This window comes from Nesoenas mayeri (genome assembly GCF_963082525.1).
Source record: "Nesoenas mayeri genome assembly, chromosome: 10".
NCBI classification, from domain to species: Eukaryota; Metazoa; Chordata; class Aves; order Columbiformes; family Columbidae; genus Nesoenas; species Nesoenas mayeri.
The window spans coordinates 15,483,508-15,510,231 of record NC_137560.1 but is presented as its reverse complement, the minus strand read 5'-3'; the positions used below and the strand labels follow the sequence as shown (position 1 = coordinate 15,510,231).

Genomic DNA, 26,724 nt, shown 5'->3' with positions numbered 1-26,724 from the left:
AGGGTCTCTTCCAACTGAAACGATTCTCTGATTCTATGACTTTATTGCCTAGTGTGGCGACACATTGCGCAATACACACGCGGACAGTGTGCTTGAGCCATGGGGGATGGAGTGTGAAAGCGCTGAAACAGCAGCTGTTCTTCCAGGGACTGCTGGGGTTTGAACCACCATGGCTGCCAGCACCAGCCTCCCCCCACGGGAGGGTTTGGGGCTCTATCGCCCCACTAGCAGGGTCTACCTGCTATGGCTCCACACACCCTCGGTGCCTCCTTGGCTGGGGCAGCCACTGCGTGGACCATTCGGACCGCGACTCTGTTTCACGGAGGATGCGAACTGGATTCGCCATGTGAATATTAAAAAGTGCGTCATCTTTTGACGAAGAAACAATGACCATAGAGCGACCCCTCGCAGCAGCGCCGCGCCCCTGTCAGCTGCTTTCCTGGGCGTGTGACGGGCGGCGCGGTGCGACACCCGCCTGTCGCTGGAGCTGCCGCTCGTTTCTTCACTGTTTCATCAGCGTTCGGTCCCCGCCCCGAGCAGCGGCCGGGCCGGGTGGCGGCGGGGCCGGTGGCGGCGGCCGGGAGCCGCCCCGGGGCGGTGCCGCGGCGTTCTTAGGCCTGCGCGGCGGGGGCGGTGGCAGCCATGGAGGTGCAGGTGGCACCGCTGCGGGCCTGGGACGATTTCTTCCCCGGCTCGGACCGCTTCGCCCGGCCCGACTTCAAGGACATCTCGAAATGGAACAACAGGGTGGTCAACAACCTGCTCTACTACCAGACCAACTACCTGATGGTGGCCGCTGCCGTTGTCTCCATCGTGGGGTCAGTGCGTGGGCCGGGCTCCGGCCCGGGAGGGGTTTGGGATGGCGGGCGATGGGGAGCTGGGGGTGGCCTCGGTTCCCGTGGGGACGGCGCTGCGGCTCCACCCGGTGCCGCGGGAAAGAGTCCGGTCCGGTCCGGTCCGGCCCGGCCCTGGGTGCAGCGCTGCCGGGTGGGATGTGGGGGGTGCAGGGGCAGGGAGGCTGCCTTTCCCTTCCTCTGCCTCTCCTTGAGCCTCCAATTTATCTGCTGTCTCTAATAATAATACTGAAAAAATTAAGGCCTGGTTGCAGCCTCCGTGATGGAGGGGGAGCTTGTTACATTAGGAGTGTTGAGTAGGGCTTAGGATTTATTTTTTGGCGAGTGTCTAACAAATCTGAGGACTCATGCTTCCATGGACTGCTTGTCAAGCTCTTCTGCCCAAGGAAGAGGGTTCTGGGCACCCAGGCTGTCCCAGGGCACCCTGTGCCCAGCAGAAAGCAGCCGTGGGTTTGAGTGCCGGATGTTGCTGCTCTATGAAAAACTGAGCAGCATCCTGCGCAGTGATCTGCGCTTCCTCACTAGATCTATCCGGGGTGGTTGGTCAAGCTGAGATAAGCTTTGCTTTGAGTAAAAAAAACCAAAACAAAACTGTTCTCTATTGCAATATTAAGCTTATGTCCAGGCGACAGAGCAAGCCTTTCTTATTTCTGAGCTAACTCATACTGAAAAAAACCTTAAACATAAAATAGGTAAGGTACCCATTCATTTCATTTTGGGGCAGAATTGAGACCTTCTATGGAAGACCATCTGACATTTCTGTAAGGTCTGACTTTCCTGAAGAGAACTGGGAAATAACCTTCGAATCACCTTTGAATCAAAGCCTGTGTGACTCTTCTTCAAATATTGCTGTGGAATTTTTGGTCAGAAAACTCTTAAGCAAAACATGCAGCAGAGGCTGATGATTAAGCTTTTAATATGGAAACTGGAATACTCCACTCTTCACAACAAACAGTGCACAAATGCGAATGCTTAAACTGCAGAATTGCTGAGCCACTAGGCCAGAGTAGTTTTGGCTGAAGCGTATCTTATCTTCAATGTTGCAGAAGCTTGACATTCTTCCCCTAAATCCTTGTAATCCTTTTTTTTTTTCTTTTTCTCTCTTTTTTTTTTTTTTTTTTTTTTTTTTAAAGCATAGGTTTAGCATAGTGACATAGGTCTTCTTCTTAATTTTGGTGGGGATATGTGGCAGTCAGCTCAACAGACTACTAGACTGGTAAAATGAGATTTCCATGGTCTTGCTGTTCTTATTCCGCCTTCTAAACTTCTGTGCTCACCTACCCTTGTTTAGCAGTGTGATGCTGTGGCCAGCTCTCAGTGAGTAAGTAAATCACAATGGCCCTGGAAAGCAGGGGGACAGTTCTCTCCAAGAAGGTGGGGAAAAGATGTGAACAGTTTTGATATCTCTGGTTGGAAAACTAGGAGAGCAGCAGCTTGTACTCCCAAATTCCTTCCTCCTTTTGAACTCTAATCTGTTTTCTTCAGATCAAGTGTGATATATCTCCCACTTATTTCCCACTATTTTGCTGGGGTGGAAGGTGGAGGAGGAAGAGACTCACAGGAGGAGATTAATATCAGAACTACAATTCTAATATCCAGTGGTAACCCTCTAAGTTGAAAACTTATGGATGAGAAACACCTGGAGTGGTATCTTGATCTCAAATATATTTTTTTAAATTGCATGTCTTAGAGCCTTCAGTATATGATGAATCCGATTCTTCTAACACTGAAGTAAAAGAGTGTGGGATAAGAACTCTAAAGGCAACAGGATAACACTTCAATAGAGAAAAAGCCTATTCATTTCTTTTAATAAAAAGATTTTTTGCTTGGCCAGACTGTGGCTTTGGGTGAAAGATAAAGGGAGTTCTCTTGATAAATTTAAATTGATGATTAAGTTGTTGTCTTGCACTTCTATATGTTCTGTAATGGTCAGGAATCCCGGAGTGATAAGTGATGAATCATGGCTTTTTAGGAACTCTAGGGCTATATACAGGCCTAAGGGCAGGGTTATTGAAACTGCTAATGCAGTGGTCTTCCTGTAAGCAAAACTAAACTTAGCCCATGACAAACTCTACCTGTTCTTAAACCATCTAATTATATAGACAGACTTGTAATGCAGAGATTATGTTTTCAGCTATTGTAATACATGGTAGCCATGGTGGTGCTGGGCTGACTTGGAAATTGTAGCCAAGAGCTTTCTTGATATTGAAAGTACAGTGTTTATTGCCACGTCTGCAATTTACTGCCCCTTCTACAACAAAGTTGCCCTCTCCAGCCTATTACTATCTCCGCAAAGTATGGAATAACCTTACTGTGAATGTAGTAGAATTGTAATGGTCTCTACTGCATCATTTCTGTGCCTTTGTCCTTCCATTTGCCTTCTCTGATGGCTACTGTTACATGTAAATTATGCTCTGTGCTTTGCAATATTGTAGATTTTACTCTCAGCCTACAGGACTAGGTAGAAAATAATCAGTGAACAAGCAGCTAACACTACTGAATTAGTGGCACTCTGCTAATACAGGCTGGTGGTAGTGGCCTGATCTCTTCTGCCCTCCATGCCCTTCTAATTAATTTAAGAATTAATCTGGACTAGTGTGCTGTTGTTTTGTGGTGGTTTGTGGTTTTTTGTTGTTGTTGTTTTGGTTTTGTTTTTTTCCCTTAAAATCCTGTTGAAGTAGACTGCTGACAAAACACAGTATCCTTACTAAATCAAATTGTGCCCTTTCTCCCAGTTGTGTAGGAATTGGACTGCCTATTTTTACCCTGAGCCAGGACCCAGTCATTGTGAGTGCTATACAGATAATTATTAAAATCAGTGCCTCCCACAACAGCTTGCAACTCTCCCTCAGTGTGGTTAATAAATGGAATTTTTCTGTGCTTTCACCTACTCCAACAAGGCTTCTCTGTCTTGCAGTTCAAACTTAGAAATTGCATTAACTTAAGTAGTTAAGTTCTTCTAGGCTTTTGTTGCCACGTACTTGCTAAATAGTAGTTTCTAAATCTGACAGTATTAAAAGGTGTACTGGATTTCACAGTGCCGTGTCTAAAAATGATGTCTCTTTCAATTGCTGGTGCTTCTCTAAAACATCTACTGTGCACCTGCACAACCCCTAGCTATCAAGGAGCGTGTCTTTTTTTTCTCCCCCAGATCACTACCTTAGCTGACATGCTTTGTAGTGGTTCTCTTGCCAAAGTGAAGACTCCAGAGCAGCAAAATGCTTAGTTTCTCTAGTGCCTAATGAAAAATTAAGAATGAGTGAACAAAACACTTTTGCTTTTAAAACATATGTTGCGTAATAATGTTAGTACATAACTTAATAAAAGTCTGGCAATTCTGCAGAAAGGAATCTGTCTCCCTGTTCTCAAAGCAATTTAACCGAACAACAATAAGTAAAGAAGCATTGCTAAATCTGTGGATGCTGAGGGCTGTCACCTGGGAGACCATGCCGTATATAGTTTTATGTGCTACCTCTAGTTACAGCTATATAACCTCATTGAAGATAGAAGTATGGGGAGAGAAGGGGAAACTTTACTTTTCAAGTGGTTTAAATTAATACAAGTGAGAAAGAAAGCATTTAAGTGCTATAACCTGCCCACTGCTTGGAACATGATTGAGCAGAAGATCTTCTAAAACAGGATTTTCATGCTTATTTTGTGTTAACGGCCTGAGTTACTCTGATAAAAAAATGTTCTCAATAACTGGAAGTCTTCTACTCAGTGCCTTTGAGATTTGCCTGGTCACATGCAAAAGAAACAGATGTGACAGCAACTGCTGAATAATCACCCTGAGACAGTCATCTAAGTGGTGATGTTTTAATGATGGAGCTAGATTGCTTTTGCTTTTTACATGGCCTGTCCTATTTCTGGGCTTGTGCCGCTGGAGGCTTCTCATCTTGTGCAAAGGATGCGTCTCGCCTGGCCCTTTTTTCCCTACACTATAGCTGCGTATCCTCCAAGTGACTGTTTGCCTCTCCTGCTGTATGGCTGTGCACAAATGTGCAAATATGAAATAATCTGTCCAGAAGAGGTGGTGTGGTAAGTCACTGAAAGCAGAGCTCTTTGAGCTTTCCTACACCTATGTGAGAAATCTAACCTGTCTTGTCATGCATGTAGGGCAGAGTCTAGAAATATTAATCCAGTAAAAAAAAGAAACAAAAAAGGTATTTCAATCTGATTTTGTGGGCCAGAGGTAGCTGCCACTACTTCTTCTCGCACAACTGCACCCCCAGGGGTTCCATCTCTGCTGTCTTCTGATACTACTTCCACAAATACAAAGTGTCTCATGGTGCTACTTGGCACAGGAAAAATGCCTGTATCCCTGCCACTAGGCAGGATGTTTCTTTATTCTGTTTATTTTTCCCATCTCTTTACTTTGTATCAAAGCAGATGCTGAAGGAAACCTGGTCTCTGGAGAGCAGCATGGGTGGAATTGCAAGTCACCCTGCAATATTGCTGGAACTGAATCTAGGTGACAGCTCTTCCTTGGCCAGTTTGCCCCAGCTGTACTGGGGGTCACAGCATCTTTCCGGGGTTGTGCGTTGTCCACCACAAGAACAATGCAGAAGGTCATCCAGCTAGTGCAATCTGAGCTGTTAGCACCCCCAAATGTGATTTAGTCCTGCCATACTGACTACTTTCAGGGTAGTGGGAGTTAGTGGTTTTCTTCTCCAATCTCAAAAGAGTTTTTCTTCTGCCAAGTCATCTGAGCAATGTAAACTCAAGTTACCACACCGTTGTCATGCTGATAGTTCTGTGCATTTTTTAGTTATTTCCCTGCTAAAGGGAATTATATTTAGAAAATATCTGGTAGCATACTAAATGGCTGGTCACTTAGCTTGTCTGTGCAGCTTTGAAAGACTTCCAGCCTTCTTGCCTGAGCAGAAATTTGGCCTAGTGTGTTCTAATCTGTACATAAATAAGGCCAATATCAGTGTTGGTGGTTCAACTCTAAGGTGACTGCTGGGGCTGTTACACAGCTCTCTTTTCCCCAGACTCTGGTGTTCTGAAATAACATGTCTATATTTTTTTTCCTTTTTAGTCTTTAGCTATTGTGTTATCAAGAGCAGTGTCCCAACAGATCCAAGCAAAATTGGATAACTGAGGTTTACCTTCCCCAAAAAATTTCTGGAGAAGTTTCTATGTATGAGTTTCTAGGAGAATCTTAGATAGCACTGTGAATTACACTGTGGGTGAGTCTAGCAGGAAAGGGGAGCTTGGCATATGACACCCTTATCCAGTACTGTAATCAAAGTAATGAAGTCCATGGACACATGGCTGATAATTTGAATACCAGTTTTTAGTGGCAACTGCTATCTCCATCTGTTTTCATGTGGCTCTGAGTGACTTCATTTAATACTTATGTTCACTGTTCCTTGTACGTGTTGGAATGCAGCCCACTTCAGAAAACATGTAATTCAAATAACTTTCCCCAGGAAAGTGGGGTCTTTTGAATGTGTTGGTTGGTTTGGTTTTTTTGTTGTTTTTCTTCGCATCCCTTACAGCCAGTAAGTTATATAGAACCTATATAATACCAGAAAGAAGTGTAGAGCAGAGAAGCCTTTGGTCTCTTGCTTATAAAGGGATTGCTCTTCACCACCAGCTTCTTAAGTTGTAGTGAGAGTAGTGGGAAGGGCAGGGAAGATAAAGCTTTGAAAATATTTACCAGACACATGGAAAATGTAGAGTGGAGCTCTGCCTTGCCCTTTGTCACTTCCATAATTATGTTGTCTGTAGATTTTTTGGGAACAAAAAATTGGTTGCTGTGAGTTGTCTGAGTAAGTTTGGCCATTTCTGCTCTGAGACAGCCATGATGTGGCACTGACTGCTGCTTAAAGAATCTCATATGTCCAGTAGTACATATATAAGCCAGGCACTAGTGTGGTCCAGTCATGAGTCACCCTCCTTCTCTGCTGCAAAGGAGCACAGATGAAACTGATTTCTTTCCAGAGCAATGCTGCTCACTTTTTCCAGCCTGGAAACTTTAGATTGACAATTCAGAGCTAAATATATTCTGGCTGGCTACAGGGAGTGACTCAGATGCAACAAGCAAGTCTGCCCTATCACCACTTCCAAAAAGCCCTGTTGGCTTTTCAGCATGAGTAGCAGAAGCAGGTGGGGAACTAGTCTGAATTTTAATCTCTTCCCATCCAGTTGTCCTGTTGCCTGTTGGCACAACTGACTTAAAGAATCAAGAGCCAGTCTCTGCTCTGAAATAATTATTGGGGGTTCTTCCTTCTCTAGGAAAATGCTCTCTGGCACTGCAGGTAGAGTGTTGGCATACCAGCAGCAGATTTCTTCTGCCTGTGCCGGATATGAAGCACAGACCACAAACCATAGCATCTTCCTCAGCGGTGGGGTGGAGTGGTGAGTCATTGTGCCTGTTGGTTTTGGAACAGTAAGACTGACTGCAAAGTCTGCAAGAGGAAATGTTCACTACATCTGGCTCTGTCAGGCCAGTGTTATGCTGCTGTCATGGTTGTAGCAGCTCAGAGCCTTCAGCTGCTGTGTAATTAGATCAGCGCACATACAAGCAAGTAAATCGGAATGCACATGAAATCTCATAACTTCTTACTAGATAAGTGAAATATAATAGAGCCTTGACTTTGTACGAGTAGAGAAACCTGCTAAGCAAAGCCATTGCTGGAAGCTTGACTCTAAACAAGCTCTAAATACTTGGGAAAGTTGTTTGAGCAGGTGATGTTCTCGCCCTGGTCCAAAAAAGGGACTTGCTGTTTATAGCCCAAAGCTGATCCACTTGATGGCTTGGTTTGCTTGGTAACTCCAATAACAATAATAGAACACAAACCTCAGCAGTGACCCTCTTGCCAGGCCTGGCTCTTCTTCTTGCAAGACCTTTATCCCATGCTCCATTTCCTTCTGACTCTCAGGCATGCTTGCTTGGATCTAAGCTTCTGTCTGCTGTGCTGATGGTAATAAGCTCCTTCTGCAGGTTCATAAACTTATTTTGAGTGTAAACCAATAAGGTTCATTCAGAAATAAGAAAGTGAATTAACTACTTTACACCATGTTCCCCTACTTTTTCCCATTTTGCAAACCTAGACAAGATACTGTGAAAAGCTAGTTCTTCTGAAGGCCTAAGCTAAGCCTGGTTTTAGTCACGTGCAGGGAAAAGATCAATCCCTTGGGCAACTGATTGTTGGTTTCATCTGCTCTCAGGTTTGTGCTGATTGCACAGGTAGGAGTGGTCCTGGCAGTAAGTGCTGCTATTGATGAGGGGCTGCAGAAACTGTCATTATCCTGAGCTATACTCAGGAAGAGAACATAAAGATTATCTAAATTCACTGCTAACTGTTGCTTGTTCAGTTGCATTTGTTGCTTTATTTAGCTTCTGCCTAAAAATCAAAAGTTGATAAAGGTCTTGATAGCAACAACTGACATCTTAATGCCTTACATCCCTAGTTACAAGTTACCAGTGAGCTAGATGTTTGCTATGTGGACACAAGTAATGAGAGCTCTGAAATGGGACACTTTCTTTTTGCTCCTCTTCTCTCCAGATTTCTGAGTCCCCTGAATATGCTTATTGGCGGTGCTGTGGTGGTGCTGGTGTTCATGGGGTTTGTGTGGGTATCACACAACAAGGATATACTCCGCAGGCTGAAGAAGCAGTACCCAACCACATTTGTAGTGGTCATCATGCTGTCTAGCTACTTCTTGATCTCCTATCTGGGAGATGTCATGGTGTTCATGTTTGGGATCACGCTTCCTCTCCTCTGTAAGTATTTTTGCTTTTCTCTAATGGGCTGGAGCTTGACTTGAGCTTTCTCAAAGATGTCTACAGAGTCTAAATTGACTGTTGCCTTTACTACCTCTATTTAAATGATCCTCAAACTAAACTGGAGGGGAGGGGACACAAAACAGCACAAACCATCTTTAACGTTATTATTAAATGGGTACCTGTGGTTATTTAAGTGGTCATTGAGACTTTGTCTTCTTCCAGGGTTGTCATAGTGTTGGAATGTGTCTTCAGATGAATGCTGCAAGAACTATGCATTCTTGGAGTGCTAACAATTAATAATTGCATTTCTGTCATGCAGTGATGTTTGTCCATGCTTCTCTGAGGCTCCGGAACATAAAGAACAAGCTGGAGAACAAGATTGAAGGAATAGGCTTGAAGAAGACCCCAATGGGCATCATACTGGATGCTCTAGAACAGCAAGAGGATAGCATCAACAAACTGGCTGACTACATATCTAAAGCAAAGGAGTAAGCAGCTGCAACACAGCATTTACCTGTTGCAGGATTGTAGTTGCTATTTACTATTGTTCAAGCTTGCTTTCAGTTTGTGTACAAAACAGGAAATGCACGTGATACAGACTAATAGTTGCAGGATACAGGTATTCCAAGGTCTTCAGGGCTCCTCTAAGAACATAAGAGCAGCAACTTTTTTTCTATTGTATAGCAAAATGTCTGGTGTTTACACAAATACATACTAACTTAAACGTGTTTCCTTGTCTCTTCTTCTGGGGGGTGGAGGAGGAAGAAGAGATGAAAACCGATAGAATGCAGTCTCTCAAACTGTCTTGTAGCAAATTTGTCTATTAAAAGTAACACCCCTTTCATCTCAGTTCTACAAGATTGCAGTTCAGGCAGTTTGTGCTGGCTGGCACCTTCAGGCTGGCTATGTTCAAGGTGAGCTGGAACAGATCAAAAGTAGGTATTTCCTGCATCCTGCAAATCCCTCCCTTGAGTGGTCTGTATTGAGCCTATATTGCTAGCTTACCTGGCAAGTGGTAAAACTGTGCAATACTGGTAATGAATATGGGTTCCTCACATTCCTCCTTTAGCAGCTGGGAAACAGTCTTGAGTAGATCTAAGCATAAAGACTATATATGGCACTGTGCCTGTCAGATCCAGTAAAACACCCCTTTGTTTTCTCTGAAACTTTGATCTATAGAAACTGCTCCTCTCTGCAGAAGAGCCAGGCTTCCCTGCCCACCAGCTAAACCAGCATGGCCAAGCATGGGAGGAAAAAAGTTTTCAGATATGTTGGATGAGCTAGGTTTCCACCCAATTGATGTTTTTAAATACTGCTACTTTAGGGTCTTACCTTGTTCTGCTTTCTAGGCTGTTTTATAGATGGAGGTATATGTGTGTTCTCGAGCGTGGATCATCTTTTTCTTCTTAATCAGAATGCAAAGATATAAGTAAAACATGCATCTCACTGACTCTGTACTTCTAACACTCTTCAAAGGAAAAAGCTGAATTTCAGGTTTACAAGTAAAAGCAATAATGTCAAGATAAAGTTTTTGAAAACCCATTCCAAATTCATGAAGATATTTGCCTGTAACAACTCCTGAAAGTGGTATGTAGGATTCTTTTATATATATTTCAACTTAACTGCCAGCCTGATGGAATTATTTTGGTAAGAGGAGCTTACCAACAATAGGGGGGAAAAAGTTGTCCAGGTGACACTCCATTTCAAATATTCTTACATTTCTCTTTTCTAACAAAGCAATTAATTTAACGAAAAAGCAAGGATCCTTAAAGTTGAAGCTTTTATGTAACTTACCATGCTGTTTTCATAGTGGACTGTAGAAATCTGAACATGTCATTCCATTTAAGTGTTAAGGTGATCAGTATTTATTGAAAATGTCTATAAATTCCAGCTGAAGAGTCAATGGCCTATTCTGCACTCGTAGCGCATGGTCTTTGTTTTTTGAAAACTGTTTCTGCACTTAAAGAACATAGTAGTCTGAGACATCATCATTACTGTAGAATTTTAAAAACTGCACAGTTATGAAGAAAATAAACTCTAATGGTGATTAATGACTGCATGTATTTCTGTTGGGAGAACTGGCTGGAAACTTGAGCTTGTCTCTGTTGCTGTGGTTGGTGAAATACCCTGGAGTGGTGGTGGGAGATTTGCTGTCACCCTGCAGCTTGTGCCGGAGCTGGTGTTTGTGGTGAGTCGCTGGCTTTGAATGCTCGGTATCAGTGTTAACTCTGTGAGGCGTGAGGGATCTCAGAGCTGCAGGAATGGCCTTGCTCTTGCACCCTTACAAAGGCGTCTCTACAGAGGTGGAGTATTTAAGCATTTGTTCACACCATTTCAGTCTCTTGTATAACTACTTAACTGGGATTTTGACATTTCTCTTACTTACCTGAGAGAGATTTGTGTTTCTAGGATTAGTGGGGGCTGTGCCTGAAGTGGTTCTAGGAAGCCAACTCTGCTGCGGTCAAAACAATGGTACATTTGTATCTGGTGGCTTCCCTGCTCCTGTGATCACTCAAGAGGCTGCTTGGTGGGAAGACATGGATCAGAGCAGATTCTGCAGTACATATCTGGTGATATGTGTCAGCTACTTCTGGCTATAGCAGCAATTTGTGCCTGGCAGCTCGAGGTGGGGACTGTAAAGCACTATCATATATTTTCCTTTGTACTTTCCTGTCCCAGCTGCTGGAATCTGGGCTGTGCCAGCCTGGCCTTGACACCAGTACAGAGAACAGCTTTCTGGGGGAGTTGTTTCTTGCACTTGGCATTTGCTTCTTTGCTCCATGTGAAGGCTTTGTTGAAAGTATCAAGTTCTGTCCCTTTCCTGCCTTTATCCTTTACAAAAAGTGAGGCATGTATGAAATGACTGCAAAGAAAATGCTACTTCCTTTTTCTATGTCCCTGTTGTGCAGAAATGGGTCTCCCCTCCCCCTTATGTGATTACTTAAACTACTTGCTGTGTCTTCGGCAATAAATCAACCACGTTTCTGTGGCATTACAGTTGCAGACAGAAGCTGAGCTGAGGAGCTGTATAAGTTTGGAAGACAGAGATTTGAAAGACACCAGGTGAAACAAAAAGGACAAGGCTAGACCAAAACTCGAACCTGAGGGTAGTGGAGACTACGTTGGATTCAAATTGGTCCTGGATGTTGCTGATACTACAGGACTATTAAATAAATATGTGAAGGGGGAGCAGGGTGGGAGTGGGATTGAGCTGTAGGGGAAGGTTACGAAGTGTTACAGGCAGGAACAAGGAGAGACTCACCTCAAGGAAATCCTGCCAGGAGCTGCAAAGCTGTGCCTTTTGAATGAGTATCGGCCACAGGAAGGCAGGGGAGCTGCATGTTAGCAAAAGGAAAGGTTCGTTCCTCCCTATGCCTTATAGGCTTAAATGGCTTTCTTAAAAAAAGGAACCACCAAAACACCACAAAACACAACATCAAAAACAACCCGTATCTTGTGGGTATCTTCTCTGAGAGTGACTTACCTGTAGCTGCTGTACAAAGAAGGCTTGCAACAACAAAAAAAATCTCATGTGATTAAAAAAAGGGAGGAGAAAAAAATTCACAAAAATATTAAGGAAAACCTAAGTTGTGTATATGCAGGTTTAACCCCATCATATCCAGCCCTGCTGGGGGATGACATGCAGTCCACACCCAGTACTAGGAGGAATGATAAGTTTCTTAAACCACTGGCAAAGATGAGGGGTGAGGCTCATCCTCCTGCCACTTCAGAGCAGTGGGCACAGAGACCTCAAATGGCATTTCACCGTGCTCCAAGGTGGCTGTAATTAAGGATTACGACATGAACTGAGGTGAGTTGTGGGGAATTAAGATTACAGCTCTCAAAGCAGAGCAAGGCATCACCTTTTATCTGCTGATCAGGTACAATACCAACTAGACTGTGTTCTGAGACTGAGGTAGCTCGAAACTATCAAGCCACAGTGTTTGAGGTACCAGAGCAGTTGTTCTGTTCTGTGAGCATCTTGTTAGCCATGAAGTGCTACACGCATCTTATGGAGAGAGTTTTATTTCATTTTTCTTTCCTTAGCCTAAAAAATGAAGCAGTTTACATGGAAATCAAATGTATTTCTCATGGACAAGAAAATAACAGAGGAGCATGTGTGTGAAAAGAAAGATAAGATAAAGCACAGCATGTTCCTGCAGAATCTGGCAGCAGAAGGACAACGTGAAAATAAATAGTTTGCTGACAAACTAGAAAGACAAAGTTATTGATGCCTCAGAGAAAATACTCCCACAACAAACTGGAGCCTCAAATCCACTTGGCAGACAGATGGCACCAGGATTGTTTGATACCTGATGGAAACGCTTCGCACTGACTTTTCCCATGCCAACCGTTTTCACCACACTTCTAGAAGTGTGTATCTCAAGCTTTGTTCCCAAATAGTCATAGATACCACCTGGGCTCTGCAGAAAACATCTGCTGAAACAGTTGTATGCAAAACTTGAATAGTCTTTATTCCCAGTTGTTTTCTTTGAGTCAGTCTGGTCTCTCATTCCAGCTGCTTCGGCAATGGCACCTGGACAAGGACAGTAAGTATTAGGAGGAGGAAATTTCTCAGTCTTACTTTCCAAACCAGTTTAGTTTAATACGAACCTTCAGAAACTGTTAAACAATAAAAAATATACAGTGGGGGAGCTCCAAGGAGCTTTCTTTTGTTTGTAATTCCCTGCTTGCTGTTTTTGATTCCTAATTGCCAGGAAATCAATTTGCAAGCAGTGAGTCCTACCATGGAGTGAACAAACATGCATCTCAGCTCAAGCAGTAAAACACCATTTTAGAGATGAAGCTGAGGATATTGAGACAAATAAGGAGTTACCAAGATCACACAGGCAGTTAACAATAAACCCTAATGCCTCAAATCCAAGCCCTTTGGCCCAATGACAGAGGACCAAAAATACATCCCAGAAAAGAACCAAACAAAAAACAACCCCAAACCACCAACACACATGTCCATTGCTTCATCTTCCCATAGGCTGTGACAACAATTGTTATTTGGCCCATTTAGCATGGACTGTGAATTGTTCCTTCCACCGCAAACACCAGAGCTGTCATTTATAAAAACTGCCCCGGGATTTTGGGGGGAAGGGTTGGGGTTCACTAGTGCTCCCTGGCACCTGGCAGCACCTGAGTTTCTTAATCATCACTGTGCCAATTGAGGGCTGTGCCCAGCAGAGCATCAGCACCATTGTCCTTTGTCTTCCTGAGAGGAGGGGAGGCAGCAGATTCAGCAAGTGACCAACCTGCCATCACAAGCACAATCTTGGTGTGTACAGATAAACTGTGACCTTCACAAGAGCAGGTCTTGTCACCTTAAACATGATACTGAAGTGCAAAACCTAGACAGGCCAGAAATGCCCTGAGGAGAGGCCCTGGCTGCAGCAAAGTCAGACTGGCCAGCAGGAACCACAGCCCCGAAGCTTGGGCTGGGGGCAGAACGGTCACGTTAAACCTGGACCAGGATCACTGCAGAACCCACCCTGCCAAAATTTCAGGACAACCTACTCTCTCTGGAATTACTGAGGGATTAATTATATCTGCGTAGGTATAAAGGAAATAAAAACGTGGCCCACTATATAAAAATGTCAATATTAAATATGAATTACAAAATACTACTTGATCACTTTTAATTGCAAAGGATTTTGTCATCTTCCTCTAGCCTTAGCTACACAAACAGAAGTGTCAACATCACAAACTACAAATAAATCAGTCAGCTTTTAGTATTTCTCAAATAATGGTACGATACAGAGAAATATAATATTTCAAGAAAACAAAAGGTTAAATCTGGTGGCCAGCATTTGGACAAGCGGCCCATGAATTTGATAGCCAAGTGAGAGCATCACCAAGAGGCAGTTATCACAATTGAGGACTTTGCACTCACACTAATGCTTTTAACTTAATTTAAACCAGACCAACTGAAGGCAGTCCCAGACCATGACTGTACCACAGACTTCTCGCTTTCTGCAACCTTGTCCTGGCAGATTTATGGCAGCACTGCCAGCCCAGGGGCCTGGGCACCCACTGCTGGGGCAGGCAGAGGCAGAGGAGTGTGACCTGCACCTTACTGCTGAAGCCTTGGTGCTTGGTGTCATTTCTCTGTGCCAGCTGTACCTTAGTGCTGCCAGAGGAGACAACCACCTGCATCCCAGGAATGGCAGCTTCATGCAAAACAACAACACACAGCGTGTGGGTGCATTTACAGGACCCACCGAATGGTCAATGTTTCAAACACCAGCTCCGAAATCTGCTGGGTGAGTGCAATTCCCTCCCCTCACAGCCATCTCTAAGCACTTACTGGTTTAAGATAAGCGACATTACTCTGACGGATGTCATTTAGTAGCTGATCTCTTGGGGTTATTTCGACAAGGGGAGGAGGTCTTCTCCTGGGAACTGGTTTAAGTGTTTTGATGACATCTTTAAGGTTGGTTTTCTCTGCAGGTTCCACGTACTCCGGCACAGCGGGTTTGCGCTGAATCTTCTTCAGCTTGACCACTCTAAAGCTGACGGGGTTCTCTCTGAGTGGCTGCTCAGGGGCTGGTTGCCTTGCACTCTCCTGCCTTTTGCTCAGAGACACAGCCGTGGGGACAGGTGGCTTTGGGGCTTGTGGGGGTTTGTGCATCCCTGGCTGGGGCAGCGGTCCCCCCAGCATTTCCCACATCCCAGGAGGCAACCCTAGTCCATTCTCCAGCATCGCTATCAATTCCCTCTGCTCTTTCATTTGCTGCTGCCTTTGCTCCTCCTGCCTCTTTTGCCTCTGCTTGTCCAGATTTCTGCTGAGCAGGTTGGTCACCACCATCCTGGGGCCAGGCAGTTCGAAGTGATACCCCATTTTAAGGAGGGTGGCATTGGCTTTCAGCAGCCTGGCGATCTCCATTTCTGCCTGGTGGCCCAGCATGCTGCGCTGGTTGTGGAAGCGGAGCTCTGTCAGTGTCTCATTGTACTGCAGGCACCTCATGATGGCAATGATCCCTTTGCCAGAGATGCAATTGGAATCGATGTTCAACGTGGTGATGCTCCTGTTCTCCCGCAGCATGTTGGCCAGCGCGAACGCCACGTTGTCATCGGCCCCTACATTGGCCAAACTGAACGTTTTTACGTTCTTATTCTTTTTCATGGCATTGACAAAATCTATCAGCATCTCTTTGGGGACATTTTCTATGTTGTTCAGATTGATCTCTTTCACATCTGGGTTGTTTTTTCGAACTTTCTGCAAACTGTCTTCTAAATTGGTTTGGTTTCCCGAAGGCCTGGCACTTAGCTTCATGAAGCTGGTGTCCAGTGCTAACTTTTTGGGTATGTTTAATTTTGATATTTTATTCTCATTTTCATTTGGCTTCTCTGTGATTTTTCCCAATTCAGTACCTGGTTTCTTACTTATCTGATCACTGTGATGGTTCTCATTGGTGTCAGTCTCCTTTGTTTCCAATTCAGTCTCATCTTCCTCTTCCTCTTCATCATCATCATCATCATCTTCCTCCTCCTCTGCTGCTGCTTCCTCCTTCTCCTCCTCTCTCTCTTTGTCGCTTCCACCTTTGTTTGTCTCCCCACATGGTGTTCCTGAGTTGGATAAATGCTCATTTTTGTAATGTCTCTCTTTTCCCTCTGCTCCTGGGCCCCTTCCACCGTCCATCTCGCCGCTGCCGCCGGCCTTTCCTTCCATCTCCTCTGCAGCACTTCTCTGAGGAAGACAAAACCTCACAGCTGAAATAATTGAACACAGCTTTGTTACATTAACTTTCTGCTCAAATAAACACGTATTGTCTCGATTGCGATACCTTCATGCCCTTACATTATTGAATAATCTTTAAAAGTGCCCTTGCCTGTAAGCCAGGGCTGTGCTGGCTTGCTTGGGGACACAGGAATGATTGCTTTTAAAGTGGCTGCAAACAGTTTCTTGTCTTTGCCTATTAATTTAAGTCCTGATGATTAAATCCTCTACATATTTAATGCAATGTTAAGGTGGTCCTTGAAAACTTCTGGGGGTTAATATTCTAGAAAAATACTTTGGATCAGAGATTTTGTGTAATTTTTTTATCATTTCTTTGAACGTTTGTTTCATATGCCACAAAACATTGCAAATCAATGTTAACCCCTGACTGTTTGCTCAGCCCAAGGAGGAGTGAAGAGGGCACGTGACAACAGTGGAGTCACCCAGCACATGAGACCACAAGGTCACCTGCTCTGGTACCTGCCAGAGCATCACAGCTAAGGAAGATAAAGCAAAATATTATCTCAGTTTAATTTTCAATGCAGAGATGGGAAACTGGCCTCTGCACACATTTGTTGCAAGGCAGTATGACTTCTAGCACCAAAATAAAATTAGTTGCAAACTTCAACCATCTGCAGAGAACATCCTCGCTGAGATTATTTTTCCAAGCATCTTTTTGCAAGTGAAACTGCCTCCATCACTGAGAAATGCTAACAAAGTGCTAATAAAGATCACAAGCTTTTCCTAAGAGATTTGCACTAGGCAGGGCAGTGTCACGGCTTGTGCTTCACTGAAAGTCAGACAAAATGGTCACAAAGTCACTTCTGCCCTCAGGGCTGTGTGTCCTATTTCCTGTGGTAGTGGATGGGTTTAGTACAGGAATCACTTGACCAGTTGTGAATGCAGCAGGCACCCAGATTCCAGATTTAAGCTCAGAAGATAATAATAATAATAATAATAATAATAATAATAATAATAATAATAATAATAATAATAATTTTTTGAGGCTAAGAGTGTTGCAGGAGGGAAAAAACCCCAAAGATTTCTCTCCTTCCCCAGAGGCAGCCGTGAAACCTGCCCTGGGAAGTCTGTGATACACTGTGCTGTTGTGTGTCAGCAAAACCACTAGTGTTTAAAAAAAACCCCCATTTACCTCAAATTCACTTGGTGTAGGTATAGATGTGTTTTAGCTGGTCGAGATTCCATTCTATTACCATATTTTTAAGTGTGTCCCTCACCCTGAAAGATACCCAAGTATGACCTTAACTTCATTTCAAAGTCATAGGTATAGTAGAATAAGTTTAAGTACTTAAAGGGTTGGACTAGTTATGTTGTTTGCATGCTTGCATGCATTTACTGAATGTTTCACATTGTTAACATACGCCTTTTTTTTTCCTCCAGTAGGTCATTAAATTCTACAAATTATTACATTAATCATATGTAATTAACTGTTTTCTATGGAAAAAAAACAATATGGTGTTTTTCCATATACAAAATCAAACAAATTTCGGTTTCATCCTCCAAAGTGATTTTATAACAATTTCTCAGTGATTTGCTTTACTGAAACAGAATTAGGATTTTCTTATATTGAAAAAACTTAAATAAATATTTAGGAAAAGAAATTAAAATATTGCTAACTCTGACATCAGTTCAAGCCGGATCCTGACATTGCTGGAGGCTTTTAGGATTAATTTAAATTTGTTTGCACCATACAGGGGCAGAAACAGAGGAAGGTTAAGGTATTAAAGCTATAAAACAGATCCCATAGCAGATGCATAATAAATATTTGTGATTTTTTCTTTGTTACCTCAGAGGGTAAAAGGGTGACGGGAACTCTCTCGTCCTCAAGCATGCGTCTGGAAGCCTTCTGCCAGTACAGGTAGTCAACCAGGGACCTGTGGTCGAAGCTGCCGGTGGGGGGTTTCTCTGTCTGATCCTTCTGTATCATCCCGATTGGGACTTGGGGGTCCGGGGCCATGACTTCCATCTCACACTGCAGCTCCTTTAGCTCCTCGGGGGACAGGTTTGCCAGGATTTCATCTTCATCAATGTCCTCAGGACACACTTCTTCATCTGAGTTTTGGCTGAGTTCAGACATTTTCTTTCTTCTCCTTCCTCTATTACTTTCCTAAATAGAAAGACAAATTTTAAAGGATTTTTTTCCCCCTTGACTATCAGTAGTTCATTCAGTTAAATGGACAACTTCATGCTTTGGTCATGAGCTGTGGCAGCTCTTGGTTTCAGTGTGGGAGACAGACTGCGCGACTAAGTCTATATTAAGCTGCACTTGGCTGGATAAAGAGAATTTATGGCGATGCTGCCATGCTCCATTTTCAGCAACCTGTCAGCTGTGCAAACCCTTCTGACATTTCAGTGCAGCTGGTGCATCCCCCATGCAGTAGGGCAGGAGAAGGCCATTTTCTAGAGGATTCCCAGGGCTCTACACCTTTCCATGCTGCACCCCGTGTGTGGGTGCACTGACGTTAATGGTACCTGTGCACTGCAGAAAGAATAAGCACAAGGTCTCTGTATCTGTCATGTCTCAAATATCCCAAAAGGACCAGGAACTGGAGGCTTTTCTCTGCCAGGTCTAAAGCGTGATTAAATATTGCAGGTGGTTTTGGTGTGAGTGCAGCCATTGTGTGATTGATGAGCTCCCCCAAACCCCAGACACGGGTTAAGGTAAAATCCTCCGAGACGGAAAAAGGCAGGTGAAGAGTTGATACAACACACACCTTGTGCTTGGGGACAGGGTTCCATGCAGGGATGGGGCACCAGCCCTTTGAACCAGCCTGAGCGGCCCCATAGTGAGAGTCTCCCCAGAGCATTTCTCACTGCACATCCACATCCTGCTTCCCATCCCGTCTGCCCAGGGACAATGTCAATGACCCATTTCTTGGCTGGCCTGTCTTTATCATGGACATTATTTACCCTGTCAACTGATCTTGGCTAACAGTTCATCTCAGGTTGATCCTTTTCTTTTTAACTTTTTTTTTTTTTTTTTTTTTTTTTTAATAGAATTAATAAGCAACTACAAAGGTTTACTTTGCTACTATTTGTAGAACTGATGGAACTATAGAATATTACCTGAAATCCTGTTTTTCATTCAGTGTTGATTCCAGCCAAGAAGCACCTCCTTTGTTCAGAACATTTTATAGGCTTGTAAATTAACATGGCAAACCAGAAAGCCATGTCTCCAACACCACTGCAGTTATGGTTGCTTTGTGAAAGAGGAGCATTTTTGACAGGTAATTTTTCCACTACTGTCCAATTTCAACAGGCCACAGTTTGGACTGTTCATTGGATTAGGAAGCTTTCCTTTGAGAATTTCAAATATTCTTTGCACAAGGTATTGAGTCAAATCCTCACCTTGCAACTGCGAATGCATCTTTCATAGGAAAGAAATCACAGACGAGAGGCTGTGAAACCAAGCTCCACCAATTTTTAAGCCATATTTCTCATTACAGTCTTAACCTGCTCTGCTGGAGTCTGCCAGCAGCAAAACAATCTCTGCATGATGATGGTGTCTCTTTGCTGTGTTTTGTAACAAGAAACATGGTGTTCAAAGCCCTGTTAACCTTTATTAAACCACCGTAAACCAAAGGTCCTAATTTAATTAATGCTGCTTTACGGCAGGGAAGAGCGCAAAAATTTAAGAACTAAATAAACAGAAGTATCAAAACATGATCAACAATTCTCTGCCCTGCTTTTTGTATATGGGGAAAGATCAGATTAACTTCTGCTTAGTAGTAATAATAAAGGAAATAAATAATAGTAAGTAATAGTAAATAATAAGAAATAAAAAATAATAGTAAAGGAAAAAAAAATAACAAAACCCAAGCCGTGAACATAATGACTCAGTTTGCTCCTTTGGTATTTCAGGGGACATCCTTATTTTATATTATGCAGTAGCAAGCACAACAGCAGACCCACACATCAATCTATCTGATCAAACAGTTTTAACCCCCAGCAATTGCTGTCCATAATAGAGTCCATAAATGGTTTCCTGATGTTATCAAATAAATCAGTGCTCTTTGGTAGCTGGTATGTTATTCTCTCAAACGATGCGGTTTGGGTCACAGAAGCTGTCTATTCAGTAGTTACTTAGCACTTGCTAATTTCTTGACTGTAAATAAAGCCCCTGGCCACCTTCTTATATTTCCATGATCTTCAGCCAGGCCATCTTGGGCCATGGTCTTGTCAGATCTGCTAAGCTAAGTAGGGTCAAACCCATGAAGTCCTTTCGAGAAGGAAAACAGCGATACTGAGAACACTATCAGGTATTTGAAAAGCAAGTTTTCCACTAAGGAGAAATACATCGCTTGTCGATACCACGATCAGGAAACACTATGCTCCTGGGAGCGATGCCTTCTCCATCAGATGCAGAGTGAAGGGCTGCCTGGTGACACCTCTTCTGGTGACATGGGTGCTAATCCCACAGATTTCCAAGGTAGGTATCGCATTTTGCCTACTTTAGGCCTCCTCCATAAATTACCTCGAGTAAGGGATTCACTTCCTTTTCTAACACGTTGCTTAGTGTTTTGGTGCACTGGAAACGGCACGTTAAGGCAACAAACTACACCCTCCAGGCTGGGGACACACTCATGGCCAAATCCAGAAGACTTTTCCAAGGCAAAAGTCCCGTCTTCTTCCCAATAACATTTGTGGGTATTCCACTTGGAGCTTTCCAAAATAATCACTCATTCCTCAACCTCCATCAGGACAGTAAAGCCACTTCCATGAGCAGCACTTCATGTTTTCACACCAATTTGATGCTTGTTCAGGAATCCCTGGACTAATAAGCTGTTGCACAAAGTGCTGTTACCAGCACTGCTGTGCCAGCAGCTATGCTCAAAGCGTGAGCAGAAGACAAGAGGTACCTGCAGCAATAACAAAGCAATCCCTACAGGGAACAGCTCAAAATTCATGCTAAGCAGGTACCTAACAAGTGTTAAATAAAAGCACTTCAGGAGCAAACTGAGAGAAGAAAAGATCTGCCCTTCGTAATGACCAATACTTACTGCTTATTCTTCCTAAGGCAGGTGCTCGCATATGGATGAACTCTCCCATGAAACCCAGCAGGCTCTCGTGCAGGATTGTTCCACTTAATTGATTTTTCTTGTTTGTGCATTTTCTTCAAAACTTCCAACCTATTTCTCTTGAAAACAAAAGAGCTGACAAGTTTTTAACTCGAATATTAAGAGGGGCTGGCTGCTGTGTCACCACTTGATGCAAAGCAGGCTATCAAACCATCCTTCAAGTGCCTAAAACATGCTTTATTTTTAAGGTAACTGATGAGGCACATGTTGGCACCAAATGCTTGAGAGAAATTTCTATAATGTTGGCTTTCATTTTTTTTTGCTTATAAAACCTATATATTTATATTTCATTCTGTTACCAATCCATGGCCTTTCCAAGTGCCAAGACATCAAGTGGAACGAGTCAGAGAATGTGCCTCTGTAACATAACCTTGCATTGCTTGTAAGAAGCTCGTAGGCTTGATGGGGCAGTCTAAAATTGACAAACAGTAGCATACACTAAGTATGTCCAGCAATGCAATGTAACGCAATATGGGGATTATAAAGGGTCAGATGATGGAATCTTAACAATAACAACCACTAAGTAAGGAGAGCAATCATAGAGAGACACCCTGTGGGAAAAACACCAGGGATCATCTTGGGGTAAAAATAAACAAACAAACAAACAAACACACCACCACACCTCCAAACCGTTACAGAAATAAATATATCAGATTAAGCCTGTTGCTTAAATAGAGCAAGGAGATCTGACTTTCGAGGTATTTGCCCAAGTCGCTTGACAGGGAGCTGCGAAGTCAATCCCTCATGTGAAGTGGCAGGAGCAGCGGTGGCTGGTGTGGGGACAGGATGGAGCAGCGGGGATGGGGGCACAAGCCCTTCGCCCCTGGTCCAGTGGTGACCAAATCACTGCATCTCACTGTCTTGGGGTTTGGTGGTTTCCTTTGGCTCTGAGAGGAGCAAGTGGAGCTGTATATCCTGTTTCAGTGGATGCCTTTAATCTGGTGCAAAAAAACCCATACTGGTTTTAGGTTGTGGGTTTGTTGGTTGTTTTTGTTTGTTTGTATGTGTGGGGGGTTTTTTTTGTTCGTTTGTTTGGTTGGGGTTTTTTTTGTTTTGCTTTGGTTTTTTTTTTCTTCCGTGTCTTTAGTTTTCATTTTCGGACAATTTTGAGAGCAGCTACGCTGGGTCCTCTCTACAGGATAGGAAACAACCTCTGTCATCATCCACACTGCTTATTACAGAGAAAAACAAAAACCTCATTAAAATGTGTAGGAAGATAGGGGGAGCACAAAGGGGACTTTGGTCATGTCAGAAATTACAGATAAAAAATTTCAGCCTGGGAGAGGGTACTGATCCCCTGCACTGGCTTGTCCGAAGCACAGGCGAGTCAGACATGTACATCTTGGTTTGCATCAAGAAGGGTTAAATAGTTAGCTGATAGATTTCTAAACCATTTCAACTGTTTAAAACCATTTTAAAAAATCATCCAAAAGCCCCATGATTTGGCAGCAGAAGACAGCTCCACATATGAATGCTGACAGTGACATTTCACCAGTGGGGACTGGGAATGACAGCGAGCAGGGACTGAGCTGGTGCTGGGGCCGGAGCAAATGTTTGACCCCTTCAGAGCCAAAGCATGTTCCAAATTTCACCCTCAACCCCCAAATTTCTGTGCCCACTCACCAAGTGCATCAACACTGCACTTCACCCACCATCCCCCTGACAATATATACATGCTCTTTTATTTATTGACCAGATTTAAAGTGTCTTGAGCCACAGCCGCAGCCCAGTAGAGGACACACGATGCCTCCTTGCACCGTGACCATTTGGAAAGAAGGTTTGTGGCTGCAGGAAGGAGTTTCTACTCCCCGATATCATTTATAGCATGATCATGGGCAAAACGCTGAAACACTCAGCACTAGTTACATCCCCGCTAACTTGGTATTTTACTTTCCCAGTTTGTGTTATTTACATGATCTTGGTAAAGCACTTTCAAATACCTGAACATTTTCATCCCTGGATGGTGGTTCATTGCCTCGTCTTCCCAAAGCACAGGTGTAACAGCTGCCAAACAAATGAAAACCAGTCTGTGGTGAATGGAAACAGGTCTGAGAATGAAAACAGGTTTCTGAGAGACTGACTGCAAGCTATTTTGTTATTTTATGAGGAACAGGCAATTCCTGAAAGAATGTTGAAATGTCTGACCACGACTTCAGGCACTGAGCTGCGGCTCTGCCTGCAACTTTTTGCACATGGGCAAAAGCTATGGGTATCAAAGGGGACACCAGCCCTTTGCAGCAGGGACAGCCAGGGACAGGGACCTGCTGCTGTCCCAGGGCTGGCTTCTGTCTGACGGCCACGAAGCAGCGCAGGCAGACACAGCGCTGAATTGCACGCTGCCCGTGAGCATCACACAGGGCACTTACCCAAATCATTACTATTGTGAACTAAGATCTTATTCCAAATCTCTGCACAAGACAGGCCCAGACTCAATACTTTCAGCTAGAAATACAAGCTCAGATCCTTGGAGAAGTTGCTCATTCTCCATGCAGTCTGCATAAGAACCTATCTGTGGCAGCATATCCAATTTAACAATTATTTACTATGAACTACCTTTTTTCTTATGATTTATCTATGCTCTGGGTTTGCATGGTAAAGCCTCAGGAGTGACAAAAGCCTCACTCTAAAACCAGTAGCTAGAATTAAACTTTAAAATGTCCTCTCTCTTTTGCAGCCAAATTTATAGTTTCCCTCCAAATGGTAACTTGGCAGTGCTATTAAATCAGAATTGCTATAACAAAACACCAAGGACTCTTGGAGGAGCTACAGCCATCATCGTAACCTTTGAAATAAGCAATCACCACCAGATTTATATGGTTCGCTGAATTCAGCACAAGCCAGATCAGATGTGATAAGAAATTGAGTCATTCTAGGAAAAATATCACCCTTCACATTAAACATGGGGTTTATCGTTCTTTTATAGCATTCAGATCTATCACAGCCCCATACCTCATATCGTCCTGCCACTAGAACGTGCCCACGGGCATTGAAGTCAGCAAGGCCACGTAGAGATATCGTTTGGTACGTATATGACACGTCCTTCTCTAACCTCAGCCGAGGAACAGGTGGAAGGTTTCTTCTAGAGTTACTCCAGCTGAGCCCTGGCTGGCTGCAAACTCTTCTCCATCTGCAGCTCTTCGATGACACTCTAGTGATTAAATATAATTTGAGACTCATGCCTGCTACACTTGAGATGGGCAGGAGATGCCCTGGGAGATGGAGCACATCCCTCTGCAGTCAAGGACTTGCTGAAGGATTTATGGTGATTCCCTTCACGAGGGATGGACACAGATAACCAAGTTGGATGGATGAGAAGGAGTTTCTTGGTTAAAGATCTTGCTTCTCTATCATGAACACCCTGACATCTGTGTCTTGTGTCCTACCTGGGCTAGTAGCACTGATCACGACTCACATGGCCCTTCTGAGGAGGAAACATCACATCAGGTTTGACTTGCTGCATGAGAGCATGGGGTAATTGTCTTTGATGATAAATCCTGCCCTGGGGGTTGATCCATGTCGTCCTGAACCTGCAGCTGTGAGGGGAAGGGGAAAGTCCTGCCAGACACAGCAGGGGGTTGTGCGTCAGACAACCTGTCACCACCCTTACCCCCCTGGTAGCATGGGCATCACAGTCATGCTGGCAACGGGAAAATTGTTTTATTTGAAAACCTTAGCCAGGCATTGCAGACACACTGTGCTGGCACCCAAAGGCATTTGCACAATTTGTGACAGGACAGAGCAGGTGGAGGAAAGAGTTAAACAGAAGGGAAAGAGGATGGATGACAATACAGCAAACATTCAATTGCCTCTTCTTCCTCTGCCCAGGCCAGGTGGGATCAACCCGGAGGTCCCAGCCTGTAGGTGCCAATGCTGGTGTCAGATTTAGAGAGAGATCAGTCTCCAAAGTACCAACCATGTGTCAGTGCAGGCAAGGACCATATCTGGAACCAACCACAACAAAATCCATCATACAAAGTTTATACCTGAAAGCATGAACAGGTGCCACACGCAACCTTATCCCTTTCCCTGGAAACACCATCCATGCCAGGATAAAGGTCCATTTTCTCAGTCCTTGGTGAAGCAGCAAACATCCACATACGCAGAGTTACACAACTTACATAAACCCAAATGCTAATTGATTCGAACGAAGGCTGTGCTATACGGGAAAATGTGGTCTGCTCCCAGATTAGAGCTGTAGGTCCCCTTCCCCTGCTCTACACAAATACCATGTTCATTACTTTCCTGGATTGGAAAACCAGGTTATCCCTGACTGATCTGAGGAACAACACAGGGCTCTCCATGCAGTAGGTGCCAGCAGCCCAGTGTTTTCAGCATGAGAAGAACAAGGGCAAGAGCAAGGAATGTGTCAGGGAGAGACGTGACGTCCAGCGTAGCATGAGAAAAAGCACACAGGACTGTTTATGTCTTCACACATTTGCAAAATAAGATTATTTCCCCCCCCTGTACTTATCTCAAACAGCTGCAAAAAGTGACAGAAGTAATCTGAAAACCAGCCCAGGAAGTTTCTGCTACCAGCAAGATAAAACATTCCTAAGGATGCAGATTTATTCTCTTGGCAACAGATCCCTATGGAAAAAAGTCTACGGAAAACAGATAATTGGACTTTAATAAATAACTATTAAATAAAATAAACACAATTAAAATTTTGCTCCTATTTGCTTTAACTTTATAGATTTCAGTATTTGTGTGAGGCCCTTCTATACCTAAAGCTCTCAGCTTTCTACATTAGCAGTTTAATAAATATGATAGGAAAGCACAAAGGAGATTGAATAATAGTGGAGAAAGCAGAAATCTTCCTAGGAAAGGTGTGAACTTACCTAGAAAGTGCCAGGCAAGCACAGTGATAGGAGCTTCCCCGCAGGCTCAGAAGCCACCTGCAGAAGCAGCTCTGCTGCAATAATCCCCGAAGCCCAGGAGATGGAGCAAACCTTCAGCCTTTGTAGAATTTCCTACCAGTATTTCAGGACAGGCTGGGCCACGGTAGAGGCTCCTCACCCCCGCAGGAGCCGCACAGCCTTGCTGCGTAATGAACCACTGCAACAGCGCTCACCTTTGAGCTGAACAAGCCCAAGATCATAAATGATAAGTCAACACAAACCTGCAAGGGTCATGCATCATGTATTAAGGCACCTTGGCTGACGAGTTTCAGCTAAGTATACTGGGGTGAATTTTAAAGATTTGGGATCTTTCAAGCTTTGCCTATGCTTGGGGAGGGGACTCCTGGTCTGAGTCTCATCCGCCTCTGGTCCCTGTGCTGGAGGAATGTCAGACATCAACCTCCCACAG

The 26,724-nt window shown here is 43.8% G+C and overlaps 2 protein-coding genes across 3 annotated transcripts; one reads left to right on the top strand and one right to left on the bottom strand.

The window, feature by feature from the left end:
• Positions 1 to 578: 578 nt before the first annotated feature.
• Positions 579 to 10,639, top strand: ARL6IP5 (ARF like GTPase 6 interacting protein 5). 2 transcript variants are annotated; one of them, XM_080350469.1, is made up of 3 exons: positions 579 to 818; positions 8,471 to 8,589; positions 8,912 to 10,639. In XM_080350469.1, the coding sequence occupies exons 1-3, from the start codon at positions 643 to 645 to the stop codon at positions 9,082 to 9,084; spliced, it is 468 nt and encodes a 155-aa protein (XP_080206595.1). In that variant the 5' UTR covers positions 579 to 642; the 3' UTR covers positions 9,085 to 10,639. The 2 variants fall into 2 exon arrangements, with proteins under 2 accessions (XP_080206595.1, XP_080206594.1); XM_080350468.1 differs by having other exon boundaries at positions 589 to 818; positions 8,372 to 8,589.
• A 2,463-nt stretch (positions 10,640 to 13,102) lies between these two features.
• Positions 13,103 to 18,416, bottom strand: LMOD3 (leiomodin 3; the record flags this gene model as incomplete). The annotated part of the gene is made up of 3 exons (XM_080350228.1): positions 13,103 to 13,129; positions 14,906 to 16,288; positions 18,126 to 18,416. 3 exons carry the CDS (start codon positions 18,414 to 18,416, stop codon positions 13,103 to 13,105), a joined length of 1,701 nt encoding a protein of 566 aa, XP_080206354.1.
• Between the last annotated feature and the right edge of the window lie 8,308 nt (positions 18,417 to 26,724).